Below are 19,871 nucleotides of genomic sequence, written 5' to 3'. Positions count from 1 at the left end.
GTGCGGACCAGGACCCTTAGTAAATGAGCCCCAGAATGTGTTAATGCAACATTTCACAGAGCCAAACCCAAAATCTGATTGTACCCTAACACACTGTCAAGCAATGTTGTCCAACTAATTTCCAGATTTCCAATTTTCTATTAACCTCTAAGACACAAAATATGCAGGGTTTACACAAGTTAAATTGCGCTGAAAATCAAGGCTCCTTCATTATCATTTAAACCAGAGGTTTGGATACATGTGCGGCAGACAATTTGCAGATGTATCAGCATGACACATGGGAAATGATGGCTTCTCATGACACTATTACTGTTCCCCACTGACTACGGGGACATTTTTCCATTCTACTCCAATTTAATAAATCACATGATTATCGGATGATGTATCGCTGCTGGCGAGAAGGTCGTGTTGAGAAGGGTTTATTTTCATAGTCGAATGTCATTGTATTATGGTACAGTCACCCATTTCCATCTATAAGTAGGATAGATCAAATACTTTCCTACCGGGAATCGGGATATTCTGCACTCCACATATAGAGCGTGGTATGTCACAGGCAATATTGACACACGGAAAATATACTTTCACAGACGAAAACATAACTACTGTACATGCCGGACCCTTTCTTTTTTTAAAAACCCTGGTGATAATTTTATGAGAAATTTAAGACAAATCGGGGGGGGATTATGTGATGACCATATACCAAGCACATGCCTGGGTGGCCTGTCCTCACCAATGTCTTAGTGAACAAGGTAGAGAAGTCAAAAAGTACTGTAGATAAAAATAAAACCAGGAAAGTTATTAACGGAGTCATTAAAGAGAACATATAATTACATCACGATTTCGGCTGTTTAACCCTATAGACGCCGCGGTCGTGGTGACTGTGGCATCTATAGGGCATAATAAGGCCATGTAGGGCACGGAAGTGCCGATAGTTGTTATGGCAGCTCTGAGGTCTGATGAAGGACCCCAGGGCTGCCTTTATAGAAGCCGGTTAGGATCGTGCTGTTGTCAGCCTATGCAGAATTCATACACTGACTATGTAATATGCTGCAATACATTAGTATTGTAGTATATTACAGTGGACAAGTCATCAAGTGATCACCCTGGGACAAAATAAAACAGTCAAAAAATGTTTAAAGGGCATCTGTTAATGGAGCCTAGAGCCCATCAGACTCATTTGCATACACTCTTTCATCCTGGTGGTAGATGTCCTTTAAAAATCAAAAAGTACAAATAAAAAAAAAAATAAAAAAAAGAAAAGTCCATATAATCACATATAAGAATCAAATACAACATAAAAACAGTGAAAATCACCAAAAAAATACGTATTGGATATCACCACCTCTGTCACATCCCGTACAACAAAATAAAATTGTCACTGAACCCATAAGGTGAACGTCATAAAAAAACTCACAAAAATAATGATATTTTCACATTTGACATCATAAAAACAGGATAAGACATGTATTGCTTGAAACCTATTTGTACACTGGTAATCAGATACAATAAGCTTTCATATGTAATCATTGTAATACATGTATTGTATGATTTGTTACATGTTATTCTTTATCAAAACAATAAAAAGAAAGATACAAAAAAAGTAACATTTAACTCGACATGATAACAATAAAAATTACAGCTTGCCCCACAAAAAAACAAGCCCTAAAAAAGTTCTATAAACGAAAAATTACAAAATTACAAAAAAATACAATTTTATAGCCTGTAAAATGTGACAATGCAAATCTGCTCTGAATTGTGCTTCTACTGTTCTATGCCCGGCCGTGTGCCCATACAGCAATACCAACAAGTATGGGGGGGTCCTCATACTCAGAGGAAATTGGGTATTAAACTTTGTGGAGCTTTTTATCATTTAATACATTGTGACCGTTTAATTTTTGGCCAAATTTAATGTATTGTCGAAAAAAAATTACTGTTTGTAAATTCCACCTCCCTTTTGTTTTAACCTCCGTAAAATGCCTAAAGGGTTAACAAATTTCTTATAGTTGATTTTTCTTACATTAAGGGGTGTAGTTTCTAAAAGGGCATAATTTACAGGGTTCTACTGTGAGGCCTCTCAAAGTCACTTCAAGCTGAACAGGTGCCTCTAAATATGGGTTCTGCTCATTTTCACAAAAATTTTAAAAAATTGGACCCGAAATTGTGAACCTCCTAACAACCTAGAAAAAAAGAGAGAGGATGCATAAAAAGCCCACGCCGATATAAAGCAGACATGTGGGATATGTTAGTTATGATGTTGTGTGGGTGCTATGACTATAAGCAGAAAATGTAGAACTTAGAAAATGAAGAATTGAAAAAATTCAATTTTTTTCATAACTAAACATAAAAGATATCATCCAAATTTTTCTGCTAATTTGAAGTGCAATGTGTGACGAGAAGGGGGGGGGGGGAGAAGACGACTGCACTGTACTCTGAGTACTAGCCATTCCCGGGTATTTCGCTCACGCTACCTATACACAGTGTACAGAGGGTTCAGCATCCAGCTCCATATACTATGTCCACCAAGGGAAACTACTAGTAAAAGGACATCTACCATCAAAATCATGATAGATCCAGGCACCGTGACTGTGGTAATCCTTTTATATATTTTTTTCATAGCCTCCTTCCTCATAAAATCAATTATGCTAATGATTGTGCTGCAGCTTCACAGGATATTACACTGCCACCCCCTACTCCCTGCTCCCTCAGTCAAGGCCAACACTGTGCATATTTGGGTAAGTGCCGGGGCCCAGCGCTGCTGGGGGGCCCACATAAGGCTGTACATGAAGAATTCGGGAAGCTCTGTGCAGCGCTGTGTAATCTGTGTGCGCTATATATATGTGTAATAATTATTATTATATTATTAATCCAGGGGGTGAGTGAGGGGGGGGGGGTTATCTATTTAATCCATAGAGACTTTATACAAAATTACCATAAGGGGGCTGTTTGGTATGATAAACTAGGGAATTTTTTAGGGAACAGTAGTTTCTGAATTTTTAATGCCACCATGTGAGTTCACTTCAAAGGGGCCCACTGAGGCTCTGCGTTCAGGGGCCTACTGATTCCTGGAGCCGACCCTGCTCTTAGCACTTTCCTCCCTACTGCCTGATGTAATCTCAGCAGAGGATGTTTCAGCAGACAGTGGGTGGGGGAAAGATCTCCTGCACAGTGTAACAGCCTGTGGAGCTGCAGCATAGAGGGGCTCTGGTAACACCCCCAGAGCCTTTGTGACTCATCAGCATAATATTTAAAGATGATTTTAGAAGGAAGGAGTCCATTGATAACAAATATTAGAACATTACCACAGTCACTGTGACTGGATCTATGAATACATTCACACGCGTCATTAACACATGTGTTTCAAAACGCATTACTGAGAAGAGAGGATTTACCTGATTACATAGCTGTTAACATTGTATTTGTAAAATGTATGGATTAACGCAATGTTAATGCATGGTGTTAAAAATCACATGCATTAACACATCTGATAACTTAGTGTTAACGCATACAGTTTGTAAACACAGTGTTAACAGCTATGGAAATCTCTTCTCGGCTGTTGTGATGCGCTTGAAAATGCATGCGTTAATGCCATGTGTGAACACACCCTAAGTGTCCCTGGTTTATCCATGCATGATTTTTATGGTAAATTTCCTTTAATTCCCAACACCCCCCCCCCCCCCTCTGAACACTACATCAGAGTTTCTAAGAACTTATTATCCAACCACTTTAATAAGGCAAATCGAAGGAATAATAAAACCTCAAAAAGAAAATCCAGTCGCCTTTGTCTTGACCTGACCAACAACATTCACCTGACCTGGATGATTGAAGCCAAGATAAAAAAAAACATTGAAAGGTTTTTAAAGATCTTGGATAACAGTAATTTTGACGAAACCTCAAAGGGGATTAGCTGTTTACAGGGCTGCAATTTAGACGTTAGAGCTCTGGTCAAAGGAGATGATGAAATGTCGCTGTCGGAATTTGCTAAATGTTCTGTTCTCCTATAATAACATCATTGGAGCAGCATTGCACTTGACACTTCTTTAAAGGGAACCTACCACCACAAATCTACCTATAAAGGTAGATCGGGTGGTAGGTGGATCAATGGGACGTGAAAATAGCCCTTTTAAGGGCTAATCCTCACGTCCCCGCACTTTTTTAGTAACTTTTATCAGACTTGTATGCAAATTTTGTTATGCGGCAACTGGGGCGTGGAGTAGCCACATCTGAGGTTACATGGCGCAGCTACTCCACGCCCTGGTAGCCTCTTTTCCCCTCCTACTCACCATCTTCGGTGCGCAGCTCCTCGTAGCTGCGCGCCCTTGTCCGACGAAGCTGCCGTCTGCGCATGCGCAGAACAGCAGGCCCGCGCCTGTGCGGTCACTGCTCCGAAGCCGAGGCTGCACAGGCGCGGGCCTTCTGTTCTGCGCATGGGACGTGAGGCTATCCTCACGTCCCATTGATCCCCCTACCACCCGATCTACCTTTATAGGTAGATTTGTGGTGGTAGGTTCCCTTTAAAAATTGGTGAGTTCTAAAAAAAATTCTTAATTTACCCATGAGCGCGCCTTGTGCCTGACAAGTCCTATCATCGTCTGATATCTCGAATCTTGACATAACATTGAATATTTCTTTGATAATGTTTGGAATCTTAATTAAAAAGGAGTAAAAAACTTTAATGTTGCTGGGAAATAAGAAGCACTTAACCCATTTAGAGAGATTTATCCCCTCCTGTTTCCGACATTCGTGGAAACGTATGCAATCACTTAATTTTTTGCGGGTGATAACTGATGTGCTTGCTTTTCTGAAATTTTTTGGGGAAAAAATTTCGGGGTTCGGATAGTTATAGAGAAATGGGGGTTATTTAGAACATATCCAGCATCAAACATTCAGTAGCAAAACTTTGTGGTATTTATTGAAGTCCTAATATATGGAAGTCCCGATACATGGAAGCAGTCACATTTTCAACAATTTGCGACAATAGTAAACCAATGGTTCATTATTATCTTCTGCTTAATGATGAGGATAAAAAAACTGCCCTGCCTTTGTTTCCTTGGGTGGTTATGATTTACAAAGTTCTATACCATTACTGTAACTCCCATAGAATTAAATAGGAGCTACAGAAACCACATACCACAGAGAGATACTGGGGCAGTTTTACTTACCCGGTCCTGTCGCGATCCAGCGGCGCGTTCTCAGTCGAGGATTCGGGTCTTCTGGCGATTCACTAAGGTAGTGCGCACGATGTCCAGTTCACGATCCATTGCAGGGTGCAGGTAAGCACTTGTCAAGCGGCACATTTTTTTAAAAAAATTCCGCGGTTTTTCTGAATCCGGTTTTCCGACGGCCGCGCCGCCCGATTTCCGCCATGTGCATACCTGCGCCGATGCGCCACAACCCGATCACGTGTGCCAAAAACCCGGGGCAATTCGGTGCAAATCGGAAACAGTTGGGAAACCCGACGAAAAAAAAAATGATTCGGGTCCTTAGTAAATGACCCCCACTGTCTGAGGTTCGGATAAATATATGCAGACATTTGAATTTCAGAGCACATGATTGGGGTTCAAGGTCAGGAACATGGTGCAGGCTCTGAAACTGAGTTCAGAGTACAGGTTTGGGATCAGGCAAGACACAAGGTGCTGGGTTCAGGATCAGGTTGGGCTTGAGGCAGAAAGCAAGGTTCAGGTACAGGTTTCAAGGTTCCGGATCAGGCAGGATACAGGATTTCAGGTCAAGGTTCTGGAGCAGGTTTGGATTACAGGTTTCCGGTTGAGGCAGGTTACAGGATCAGGTACAGGTAACTGTACCCTTGGGTTTAGGGCACTGTTGCAGGCAGGGGGAGACAGGGTTCTAATTCTGTCAGAATACAGGTTTCCAGATCTAGTAGGATTATGAGTACTACACATCACAGATGTAATGGATCAGGCCAAGGTAAACAGAGTCTGGTATCAGTAAGAAGAAAACAGGCCAGAGTACCAGAGGTCACAAAAGAACCAGATGAGTCTGAGGTACACTGAGTTATTTAACAGTAGAATCACTAACCAACCCTGAGTGAACTGAGCCCTGAGAATTTATGCAACCCCTTGATGCCACCCCCAGCAGCTGACTGGCTTGGCCCTGCAGTAATCAACACACAGCTGTGACCAACACTGAGCTGTCAATTAACTCCCAGCAAGGCAGCCCTGGGTGTGGCTCCCAAACTCTTTACTTAGCAGTTCATTCAGAAAGTTCTGACAATAGCCCCCTTTGTTTCTGTAACTCCAGAAGTTACGCATATAGCATAGGTTTAGATTTACCTCTAAGGAAGTTGGAAATACCTATTAAATCATTCATGTTCCTATACAGATGACCCATCATTATGGGTATATGCAAAAAAAAACAAAGAAAAAAGCTCTGACACACCACTCAATTGCTTAACGTGTGTAGCATCAGAGTGCTGCCATGGATTCAATATACCGTGCTTTGGGACGTACATATACTGCTTGAATTGCAGCTTGTAAACAGAATAAAGGAGTATCCCAGCACCATGGCTAAAACTGCATAACATTATTGGTCTATTAAAAGTTCATGCCAGTACCGATTGGGCATTTGGGCATTAGTTTACAAACGCAATACTAGCCTAGGGGTCGTGCGTCGGCCCGCTCTGATTAGGGTTTCCAGTGAAATGCATGCGATTGCTTGATGATCACATGCATTTCACTGCAAACACAAATGCGTTCACCCCAATTGTGCTAGCGGTAGGTGTGACCATACCCTGAGGGTGTGATCGCGCTAAACGAGTAACCTTGGTTATGCAATACATGCTTGTACTTGAATGCCAAGTCTTCTTCTGGGTCACAGTAGGTTGACAGCATCTACCCCAGGTGAACTGCTTCGCTATATGTTGGTGCTCTGCAAATAACAGGCAATACATATATAATCAAGTTCCCTTTTGAGTAATTAAAATTTCTGTTTTCTAGCTATCGAGCTGGCAGAGAGGAAGCTGTCAGTGGAGGAAGAAGAAGCCAAAAGAATCGCAGAGATGGGCAAACCAGTGCTAGGGGAGCACCCAAAACTTGAAGTGGTCATTGAAGAGTCTTATGAGTTCAAAGTGAGTTCATTAACATGTACAGCACACACTATGTGTACAGCACTCACTATGTGTACAGCACTCACTATGTGTACAGCACACACTATGTGTACAGCACACACTATGGGGCAGATTTATCAAGCAGTCTGAAAGTCAGAATATTTCCAATTGCCCATGGCAACCAATCACAGCTCCCCTTTAAAATATTCATGAGCACTGGTGAAATGAAAGCTGAGCTGTGATTGGTTACCATGGGCAACTGGAAATATTCTGACTTTCAGACTGCTTGATAAATCTGCCCCTATGTGTACAGCACTCAGTATGTGTACAGCACACACTATGTGTACAGCACACACTATGGGGGTCATTTACTAAGGGCCCGATTCGCGTTTTCCCAACGTGTTACCCGAATATTTCCCAGGATTTTGGCGCACGCGATCGAATTGTGGCGCATCGGTGCCGGCATGCGCGCAACGGAAGTCGGGCGGCGTGGCCGAGCGAAAACCCGACGGATTCGGAAAAACCGCCGCATTTAAAAAAAGAAATGTGTCGCTTGGGACGCGCTTACCTTCACTTGGTCCGGCCCGGTGAACTCGAGTGCGTTCAGATGCTTTTCAGTGCAGCAGCGCCACCTGGTGGACAGCGGAGGAACTACCTTGATGAATCCTGGCCGGACCCGAATCCAGCGCAGAGAACGCGCCGCTGGATCGCGAACGGACCGGGTAGGTAAATCTGCCCCTATGTGTACAGCACACACTATAGGGGCTGACAGGAACATGTTTGTAGATGTTGGTGGAGGGCAGCTTGTAGGCTAGGACTGGAGTGGCTACGGCCTAAGGCTACATTCACACGATGTATGCCCGCCGTACCGTAGTACGGCGGCATACATCGGCGCTGCGGAGAGAAGCAGGGGATGAGCACCCCCGCCCCTCTCCATAGGAAGATACAGCGCACGGCGCCGTATCACAGGAAAAGATAGGACATGTCCTATCTTTTCCCGGGCTACGGAGCGGTACGGTGCCGCACGTGTGCTGCACTGTACCGCTCCCGTACAGGGCTGTGAGCCCATAGAAGTGTATGGGGGACGTATATCGGCCGTACATACGTCGGCCATATATACGTCCCCCATACATGTGTGTGAATGTAGCCTAAAGATTGTGTCACGGTAGCACTGTTTCCTATGGTAGGCCACATCACCCCTGTCATGGGCCAGCAGCAGGAAGCAAATAGAAAGTTTGTAAAATAACTCACAGTTAGGCCTCAAGCACACGACCATATGGTCTTCTCTGTTCTGTATATACAGCTGTATTCTGGCCATAAATACGGGACATATTGCAACAGCATGGCAATGTTTTGCATCGTATCCGTATAAAATACAGTCAGCGGCAGATGATGGATGGATGACTATTGGCTGGCTGACACATTGCACCTCCCATTGGTTCTGGATACTGTACGTTTATACGGCAGCATACGGTTCACAGCCGTATACAGCACATTTTATGTCGTATTTTATACGTTCCCATTGACTTCTATGGGCCATACAGAACAGAAATACGGTGGAAAATAGGACATGCTTTATATTTTTATACGGCTCTCTTACAATATGGCCATGTACATGGTTGGCCGTATTGCCCATTGAAATGCATGGGGCCGTATTCCAGCCATATATACGGCTGTTTTTATATGGTGGTGTGCATGGGGCCTTACACATAAAAGTGGTGTGAAAAATAAGACAAAGAAGAGAAGAACCCAGAATAACAGACAGGGCTTACTTAAAGGACACCTGTCATCAGGTCTGTGCCACTAGTCCTGTCACCTCTTCCTGTTGGAGCAGCTCACAAGGATCCCATCCCAACCTTTATCTACTCAATTCATACATTAATAATTATAAAATCATCTTTTCTTTATCATGTAAATGAGGCTGGTCACATGGTCAGAGGCAGTGATGTCACCCCTGTTCCCCCTCCCCTCTCCTCGCCCTGCTCATGTCTGTGTGTAATGTATAGTAAAGCATTGCTAGTGTGTGTGCTGCATCTGCTGACATGCTGCATCCTCCTAATATACAGGTGAGAGACACAGACATCAGCTACACATGAATCTGACATGTTCTGCTGTAACATGGCTGCCTGGAGCTGCTGTATCTCTCCTACACACACACACGCACACACAGGCTGCAGGGGGTGTGGCCACCAGCACCAGGAAGCACATCACTATACAGCCTCACATCATTATACAAGCTGTCAGTCATGCACTGGGGGTGTGGCTGTGCCTCCCACTCATGAATAGAGTGGACAGCTTGAATATGCTAATGCTTCATTGGACATTTCACAGGTCATTTGCATACAGCTTTAGAACCTCATTGCTTGGGTTTACAGGCATGTAGAGGGACAATGAAGGGATAGAGGCAATGCTCTCTAATGGCAGTTTATGAAAATATATTTAGTTTAGGGGGGTTATTTTGCATGACGGGTTCTCTTTAACCTTTTTCCATAGATACATTCTGGGAAAACCAGTCAATGACAACCATACATTCTGCAAATGTAACATGTCTGCAGACATTTTGTCAATACAGGGTATTTTAACCTTTACAAAGTAAAGAATAGTAACCATATATTTGTAAAGAACAGTACTGACCACTTGGTGGTAGTGTTGTATCACAAGTAGGGCACAGCACATCACATATGGGGCACAGCACATCACCTATGGTACAGTAACATGGGAAATTGGAATAGCACTGCAGCTGACCAAGAAGGTAGAACACCATGGCTTGACAAAAGTTTCATGTTGAAGTTGAAACGTTGTGATGTGGTTTGAATAAACTGATTTTTTTCTTCTACATGTAATATCTGTCTAACATATATCCAAAGCAGCACAGCAAATGTCCATATCAGAAACCAAACAACATGTGCAAAGCCATGAACTAATCCAGGCAGAAGGGATCCTCTTAATAGTGTGAAGAAAAGGCAGCACAAAAAAATTAAGTTGAAAAAACCGTGGTTCTTCAATCCACATGGGATTAAAAAACTTTTTTCAACTTTATTTTTTTGTGCTGCCTTTTCTTCAAACTATATATATATATATATATATATATATATGTATATATATATATATGTTTCTGTATACATGCCATATATACTTGAATATAAGACAAGTTTTTCCCTTCACTCTGCGTCCAGCTCACCCCAAACCATCTTGATTGGGTTCAAACTGCACACAGTCTCCTCTTACCAGTTGTTGTAGAGATGTGTAGAGATGTGCTGCTAGACCTCTGTGTGGAAGTGACCTGGTCTCTAATCTGAGCTGCTGTTATCCTGTGATTTCTGAGGCTGGTGACTCGGATAAACTTCTCCTCCGCAGCAGAGGGGACTCTTGGTCTTACTTTCCTGGGGCGGTCCAGTTTCTTTGTAGTGCTTGATGGTTTTTGCAACTGCACTTGGGGACACTCTCAATGTTTTCCCAATTTTTTAGACTGACTGACCTTCATTTCTTTAAAGTAATGATGGCCCCTCGTTCTTCTTTTTTCTTCTTTTTTTCTATCCATAATACATATTCTAACAGTCTATTCAGTAGGATTATCAGCTGTGTATCCACCTGACTTCTGCATAACACAACTGATGGTCCCGACCCCATTTATAAGTAAAGAAATCCCACTTGTTGACAGGGCACCTGTGATGTGAAAAACTTTTCAGGTGACTACCTCTTGAAGCTCATCAAGAGAAGCCAAAAATGTGCAAAGCTGTAATCAAAGCAAAAGGAACCTAGAATATAAGACATATTTTCAGTTGTTTCACACTTTGTTTGTTAAATATATAATTCCACATGTATTAAATCATAGTTTTGATGCCTTCAGTGTGAATCTACAATTTTTATAGTCACGAAAATACAGAAAACTCTTTGAATGAGAAGGTGTGTCCAAACTTTTGGTCTGTACTGTATATCCTAATCATTAATGCATAACATTCAGGACCTGCAGACTTGTTTTCATTGTCTCTGTATTTTTCTTAACCCATTGCTTTCTACATTGCTTTTTTATAGAGTACAGTGGATAAGTTAATAAAGAAGACAAACCTTGCCCTGGTGGTAGGAACTCATTCCTGGAGGGATCAATTTATGGAAGCAATTACTGTTAGTGCAGGTAAGAGGTGACAGCAACACCTTGCTCCAAACTTGTTGTATTAATGTAAAGAAATAAAATCACAAATGGATCTAGCACAGATGAATTAATGAAACACAAGGTCAATAACTTTCCAACAAACTTTGTGTAAATCCATAGTGTATATAAGAAACTTTCCAATGTAACTTACCAGATGCCTATTTCTCCACTTATTCCACTTTTTCCTCCCAAACTCTTCAGTCCTTTTAAATGTTTACCATTAGACTTTTTTTTTAAATCAACTTGGATCTCCAGTTTGTATGCAATCTTTTATGTCTCCACGGTAACAGACAACAAACAAACCTTTTGTAGTCGGCCCCTACATTTTTACTCTGTTTTGTAAGTACCCTGCTTCTTGCTAAACAACTAAATGCATATTAGCATTGGTGTCAGAGAGTATAAAACAAGACCAGGTTATCATAGCATTGTTTAACATCTAGAGTGTACAAATAGCACTTTAATATGCTAAAGTCTTTTGTTTTTTTAATTTGAGATGTATTTTAGCCAGAAAATAAAATAAATAAAAATTGTGATACCCCCTTTAAAAACAAAAAAATAATACAAATATTGTGCTGCTTGCCATTTTCTTTCCAAAGTTATGGCATTTTCTGTTCTGAAAGTGTTAGCCAAAAATTATTACACTTACATATTCTTGTATCTGCCCTGAAGCTGAATCTAAGTCACTCTGCCCACAGATCCCATGAAACCTTGTGCTCTCTTATTCAGTAATTTGGAAGTAAATACAGTGAGATTCCTACAAGTAAATCTACTGAACACTGCATATTGTACATACAGGATCCACATAGTGACTAGCCTGGCAGCTTTCAATACCTGGAGGAGCATGGAACATGTAATAAGTCGTGGAAACCAGCAGTTAAACCGTTACATGAAGTGTATAATCTGCTGTGTGAGCACAAAGGGTTAATATCTTCTCTGCACACTGTGGAAAGTGCAGATTACAAGGTGTGAGAGGGGTGCAGTATAAGGTGAAGAGAGAGACAGAGAAAGTTCTGTAGAATCACAGACTGGGATGGAGGGACAGATAGGGAACAAGGGAGATCTTGTACCTTGCTTGAGGACTGGGCTAAACTGAGGAGGATAGGGAATAGGTAAAAAGATAATAGGCAGAGTTATTCTACATCTCAAGAGATATTTATTTGTGAAAAAATATGGTTCTTTACAGTGCTTTAAAGATAAGGATCTCATCTTTTGAGATATAGGCAGTCAAATACAATAGGTGGAAATGCAAGCTGTAGATAAAAATCCAGTTCCTGCCTGTACATCCCATTCTGTAGCTCACAGAATTGGATGAGATTCTTATCTTTAGTATGACAATACTGAAGTGACACTCCACCTGCAACATAAAATTGACTCATCTTATGTGAAAATGAGGTTAGAAGACCTATTTGCCTGATTTCTTAGGGATTCATTTTCATAGGTAAACAGATAAAATTTGACATGGGAGAGGGAATTTTAGAAATTGGACTTGATGGCCGTTTAGTTGGGTAAAACCTTTAAAATCACATTATAATTGTAAAAGTTCTTGTACATTGCACTCCAGCTGTACAGAATTATTATAGGTCCCTAATTTTCCATGTTGGATACCATATTCTTCCCTAGGAATCATTGTTCAATATTTCTACTTACAGATTTAAATTACAGATCCAAACCATCTATCCATCTATACACTGTACCGTGTATCCCCCTGTGAATTACCTTTCAGGACCCCGTTAATAGTTCATGTCTATCACAGTTATCCTCACTTGAACTTTGAGAAATGAAGTTCCTGCAAATTGAAAAAAAAAAAATGAAACACTTAAGAATAGTAATTTCCATGAAGTTAAAAGCACAAAGGATTAATCCCATTATAAGACATAATTGTACATTGCAGTACTGAAAGTGTGAATACCCAGGAGCTGCGCGGTCTATAAGAACTCAACTACTTGTGACAACTGCTGCTGAGCGGCCACAATGGCTGCCATACATGTTACATTGCCGGTCTACTAGTCTGGAAGCCGAGGGCAGCCGCATGACTTTATCTAAATCCACCGAGAACAAGTAGAGGGAGAGGATATTTTAATTAGTGGACTTACTTAGCAATCAGAAGCGCAGATTTGGGCTTACCTGGTATTTACTTCTGCATGTCCATATGCAAAGCTATTGAAAATCCAAAGATAATTGAAATTCAAGGCAGAACATGCAATTTTAACTAATCTGTTCTTTTAATGTATTTGAACTTCAAAAAAAAATTATTCAAAAAAAACTTTCAGCCATCAGATTTGTTTGATCTTTTTAATAAAAGAAAAAAATACTTCGCTTTAGTAAGAAGCTTCTGCTGGATATCACAATTATCTTTCCACTTTCTATCTTGTATAAGTAGGGGGATAGGATTTCAGGATTTTAGGAAGATAATAAGATGTATGTGATATGTGTGATCCTGTGGTCCAATGGCAAACCCTGGGGTGTAACTAGGAGAGACAAGGTCCCTTAGCATACTTCTGAATGGGGCCCCTTCCTGCTTAAAATATACATATTACATTCATATATACACACACACACACTGTTATATACCTATATACATAAACATACAGTTCTTCATGAATACAGACACATTTATACACACATCTTACACACATACGCATACACATAGAGCATATACACATCACATATACACATACATACAGTGCCATATACACATATACACACATAACGTGTCATATACAGAAGTACAGCATATATACACACATACAGTATATACACACCATACACCATATACACATGCAGCATATACACATCACAGATACACACACATACAGTGCCATATAAAGAGATACAGTATATATACACATTCTACACTATATACACACATATAGTGCCATATACACATCACATTTACACACACATACAGTGCCATATACAGACATACAGCACATATACACACATACAGTATATACACACCACACACTATATACACATACAGCATATGCACATCACAGATACCACATCAGCATATCACATATATGTTATATACATATAATGCTGTACAATGTGCAGTATAATACATATATATATATATAATATAAATATATATCCTCCTAAGCACTCCTAATACCCCCCATACACACTCTGCCTAGTGTATATCAAGAGGGAGAAGGGGTCGAAATCTATAGTAGTTTATCATCTCTGAAAAAAAAGGATTATGTATGTAAATAGTGTTGGGCCCTATTGTAGGTCACAATTAGGCTCCCATTGCCCATTGTCACTTCTTTCCTTTTCTATGGGACTGTTGGAACTAGCTAAATACTGTGCTCGGATATCTTCATCATCCCATAGAAACAAGATGGAGCAACAGTGTGCACACTTAACTTCTTTCACCAATCAAGGAGATGGGACCACCATTGGTGGACCATTGGGGTTTCTCAGCAGTCCAGTCCCAATCCTGTGGGCAAGTCATAACTTGATTTCCCCTTTAAATTCCAACTGCCGAATTATATGGACACAGATCAACAGCCTCTTGGGAGAGTTTGTAGACCCTTATACAATTTGCTTGATTGAATGGTCATTAGAGATGAGCGGACCTGATCTTTGGGTTTGGCTGTGAGACTTAGATATATTTCCAGATTGACAGCCAAACAGCCAATCCGGCAAATTGAAGCCGCCAACCAACTGGCAGTGGTTATGATTGGCCGGGGGGTGCGAATACCCAACTTGAATGTCGGGTCCACTCATCTCCAATGGTTGTGCTATCTTTTCTATCCCTAGGCTCTAGTAGTTAGAGGGGTTGTCCTTTTTAAAATGTAGCTATGGGGATAACCAACTATATGTCCAGGACCTTGCTCCTTGTATGCAGATGATTTCTACCAAAGGAAACCATCCAAGCACTTGTCCTTGGTGGAGATTTTGATTAATTTTTATTCTTGTCATTAACATTTAGCTTAAAGGGACACTGGCACCAGAATTTACCCCACTAAACGAGCACCCCCCACAGGTAGGGTATGAAATGTTCTTCTAACATTCCTCCTTTTATGTTAAATCTGTGAGCCAAAACAATGGTGGTCTAGCACACAGAACAGGTACGAGTCCTTCCCGTGACCATACAGAGGTAAGGTATAAAGAAATGACTTGCTCCTGTTCTGTGTAGTTCTACCACACCTTGCTTTGGTTCACAATATACCAATTATCAGAAGACCGAAAAGAGATGCGAACCAGGTCTAACACATTTATGTATAAAGAAAAAACATCACCTCCAAAGCCATATGCAAATAAGTCGAGAAGTGTAATTTAGTGCCTGACATGAGTCACATTTAGTGGCTGAAGGGGAAATGTCATTTCAGACATCCCCATTTCTGGTGTCATATTAAAGATAAGAATTTCTTCTTTCAGATCACATTGTGGTTCTGTGAGCTACAGAACAGATGATATAGTTAAAAAAAAGGCAATTACAAGGTGCTATAGAACCAAAGTTAGTGACAGTCCTCCTGCAGCCTATAAAAGTGACTCGTCTCAGGCAGAATGACTTTGATATGACTTTGGAGGAATTTTTTTTGTTATAGGTTAACGAGTGAGATTTAACATAATGGAGGGAATTCTGGAAAGAATTAGGGGGCAAGTAGTGTAATGGTATAAAATCTGATCCATTAAGATACAAGACATTCCCTGGGCTTCGGAAAATAGTGGCACCAGTTCCTAGTAACATTTTCCAGCTATACTCTACAAGACTATATCACAATGATCTTTCTTGGAATTGATAATTTTTTTTTGTGTTATTGCCCTAGCTGGAGATGAAGATGAGGATGAGTCCGGAGAGGAGCGGCTGCCATCTTGTTTTGACTACGTTATGCACTTTCTGACCGTTTTCTGGAAAGTACTTTTTGCCTGTGTACCCCCTACGGAGTATTTGAATGGATGGGCGTGCTTTGTAATATCAATAGTAATCATTGGCATCCTCACTGCCATCATCGGGGACCTTGCTTCTCATTTTGGCTGTACCATCGGCTTAAAGGACTCTGTAACTGCTGTGGTGTTTGTGGCCTTTGGCACGTCGGTGCCTGGTAAGTGAGATGCTATTTTGGAGGATATTTGACTACCACTGCAATCTGTTTATTGACTTCCTTTTATTAAGACCTCATACGCAAGATCAATGTTTTTGGACATGTGTTAGCCATTTTTTGAACGACTGGCACACGTCCCTATGTATTTGTATGGGCTTGTACACATGGTCGTGGTCTCAATTCCCTGTACATGAACTGACTACCTGAGCCTCAAATTATACAGGTCCTATTCCTGCCCATGGACAGTATGTTTCTATTGTCATCCGCATGTCAGTAGACCTTACACATCAATCACACTTGCCTATAGACAACGGGTCCACAGGCCCATTGTTTGAGATCTGAAAGCACAAAATGTTTGTGTGCAGAAGGCCTTAGAGCAGTGATGGCAAACCTTTTAGAGACCGAGTGCCCAAACTACAACAAAGACCCGCCTATTTATCGCAAAGTGCCAACACAGAAATGTAATTAGTGATTTATACTCCCTCCTCTGTCACAGCTTACATTGATACCAGCACCTGAGGACACCAATAAAGCAGAAAATAGTCCCAGGTAGAGCTGTCACTTTAAAATAGCTCTGTGCGCAGCAAGTCCTGGGCTGACTGAGACTGCAGGAAGATACCTGGAGTCATCTCTGGTGATGGCCTGAGTGCCCACAGAAAGGGCTCTGAGTGCCACCTCTGGCACCCGTGCCATAGGTTAGCCATCATTGCCTTAGAGTCATAAGTGAAGAAGTAAATGGATTGTGCTCATGACAAAAACTGATATTGTAATGCATAAGGGTAGATAAAGGTGTTACGTGGCGCACTGATTTAACTCTAGGTTGCCCCCTTAGGTCTTGCACTGCACACTATACACATAGACATCTAGTGGGCCAAGAATCTCTGCTACAGACTTCCACCACCTCACCTTTGGCAATGAACTTAACATAGGGATTGTTATACAGATTATGTGGCACTTAGAACTTTTTTTCTTTAACCCCTGCTCTTGTGGAGATATCAATCCAGGTATCTGGCCATTATAATCCTTTCCACACGAGCAGAGGAAGAGGCATGTGTATGCTAATCTTCGCTAATACTAAGATACTGAGAGCAGTATCATAACACACTTGCTCCTCCTATACTCCAGCACCTCCTCTCTGATAGCTGAGAGGATTACAATGGTCAAATACTGGGGCTGATATCTCAGCAGCCATGGGGGCTACAAAGAAAATGTAAAGTTCTGTGTAGCAGCCTCTACAGAATGGTGTGTGCTAACCATGTCTGAGTTCTTGAAAGGTCCACTTTGAAGCTTAGTCTCTGTTCATGTAATGTGTAACGCTAGTAGGACTCTAACCCTATGAACCCTAGTTCAGGTCCCGAACAGGATGACCTGGCCTCTCCTGAGTGAAGCAGAGCAGAAAGGAGCTGGATGGTAGCAGTGCTGAGAAGTATCCTTCCTTCCATTTACCTCAATGTAGTTTAAGGGGAGGTTATCAGAAAACCACTTTCACTGTAAATGGAGTTTCCTATAAATGTTGTGGTCCTGTCTTCCCGTGCTTTCGGCACAACACTTGTACTCAACCTACATTCATGCTCTGCCATGGCTGCATTCAATTCAGGGATGAGCATACAGGTCAGACAGACACAAAAAATAATCACAAAGACTAGTCTCAGCTTGATGCAAGTCGAAGAGTTGTGGCTAAAATAGCAGAATAGAAGAAAGTCGCTTTTGGCAAAACCCACAAAAGGGTGAAAAATATATTGCATTCTGTTACAAAAGAGCCCCCTTTGATGCAACTGATTGAGAATACTGAGATGTTTCCATTTTGCAGATGAATGTCCTAGATAAATATTACAGAAATATTCTGTAAATGGAGGTACGTGATAGTAACATATTTATGTATTCCTCTATTATTTTCTTTTGTAGATACATTTGCGAGCAAAGTGGCTGCTACACAAGACGTGTATGCAGATGCTTCGATTGGCAACGTGACCGGGAGCAATGCTGTCAATGTGTTCCTAGGTATCGGCATAGCATGGTCTGTGGCTGCCATCTACTGGGCTTCCCAGGGACAAGAATTCCACGTACAAGCTGGTACCTTAGCTTTCTCAGTAACCCTCTTTACCATCTTTGCATTTGTCTGCATCAGCGTCTTGCTGTATAGGAGGCGGCCGAGTATAGGCGGGGAACTGGGTGGCCCAAAGGGCTGCAGACTTGCTACAACTTTGCTCTTTGTAACCTTATGGCTACTTTACATCTTATTTGCTACTCTGGAAGCCTACTGTTATATCAAAGGGTTCTAATCGAAGCCAAGCAAAACCTGCAACGAAAAGTCGCCGCCTTCATCCGACGGCAGTCTCCTGGAGGAGAAACTCCACTGCAGAAGGGATACCAGCCAATCTTATTCCATCTCTACGACTGCTGGAGATGAGTGATATCTCAATCCAAAGGACCTTCTGACTTGTATCAATGGTTGACGTGCATTAAGACAAATAGCGGTCCTCTGAATTTCTGAGAACCCGATCGAGAAACAAAAACGAGAACGATTTCTAGCCAATAACTACCGGAACAGGACAGTGGATACACTTTAAATACTGCTCACTTTTTAAAGACAATAGTAAAAGGAAGCTATCTGTGCCACCCAGGGTACCAGGCAACATCACACTTTGACCAATGGCATAATAACCGAATGGTTACAACCAGCAAGAATTTCCTTATTTCTGGTTTATTTTAATCTTAATTTTGTTGTTTTTTTTGTTTGTCGCTTTAAACAGAAACCTTTGTATTTATTTCATATTTATACTCAGCCATTAAAACTGATCTCAATACTCGCAATTCTGAAACTGATGACAGTGATCACTAGATATATATTTGTCTTAGGTTCTTATATTAAACTTACTGTAAACCCGGAAAAGAAATACGCAATTGGAGGAGCCAAGGAAGTGAAGAAGCATCCAGTGTAGTTGTGCAGAACGCTGGGACCTTCAAGATTCGACAACCCTCAGATGGAGGAAGGAAGAGTAGTGGTCACCTTGTCCAAGCTTGTAAACCTTTGTATATACTTAGCTGTTATCACTTGTGGCTGGATGGCAGTGTGGTTTGATATGATATCGGCAGTCACTTTACCTCTCTGATGTCTAATGGATCACCCACCTCTGTTTCCCATATCCCTCCATACCCATGTACTACTTGGTCATCCAGAATCGGCTACAGATTATAGGCCACAATCCCTTGCACCCATAGCTGTGGTTGGTCACTTACCTACCTTCTCTCCCCCCTTGAATTGTATATTAGTAGGGTGTATCCCAATATACTGTTCCATTAGAAGACTAAATTCTATTTATTTTTGTATACCTTTAGACCTTTAGATTTTGCTGATGAAAATGCCAGTTTCTAATCCGTCATTCTCAACGTCACCTTCCATCTCATCACTGGCAAAAAGGAATTTTACAGGGAAATATATTTTTATCTAATTTATGTGGGTATGTTTTCCTTCTATATAAAGCTTTATTAGGGTTCTTTGTTAGGAAAGAGTTTTATCCTTTCACACTTGAGGTCGGAATGCTCCGATTAAACTTTTTGGAGTGTCTAGATGTAATTAAAGGGGGCAGCAGAAAGGATAGAT

General features: G+C 41.3%; 1 protein-coding gene across 4 annotated transcripts in view; it reads left to right on the top strand.

The window, feature by feature from the left end:
• SLC8A3 (solute carrier family 8 member A3) overlaps positions 1-19,081 on the top strand; it is a 216,064-nt gene extending 196,983 nt beyond the window's left edge. For all 4 annotated transcript variants that reach the window (XM_072115583.1, XM_072115581.1, XM_072115584.1 and 1 more), the window contains 4 exons: positions 6,954-7,084; positions 11,099-11,198; positions 15,992-16,267; positions 18,173-19,081. In XM_072115583.1, the coding sequence (XP_071971684.1) occupies positions 6,954-7,084; positions 11,099-11,198; positions 15,992-16,267; positions 18,173-18,549 (884 nt within the window). In that variant the 3' untranslated portion in view covers positions 18,550-19,081. The remainder of the gene's footprint in view (positions 1-6,953; positions 7,085-11,098; positions 11,199-15,991; positions 16,268-18,172) is intronic.
• The last annotated feature ends 790 nt before the right edge of the window (positions 19,082-19,871 follow it).

The sequence above is a fragment of the Engystomops pustulosus genome, chromosome 7 (genome assembly GCF_040894005.1).
Source record: "Engystomops pustulosus chromosome 7, aEngPut4.maternal, whole genome shotgun sequence".
NCBI classification, from domain to species: domain Eukaryota; kingdom Metazoa; phylum Chordata; class Amphibia; order Anura; family Leptodactylidae; genus Engystomops; species Engystomops pustulosus.
The sequence above is the reverse complement of the archived record's forward strand: the minus strand, read 5'-3'. Positions and strand labels throughout refer to the sequence as shown.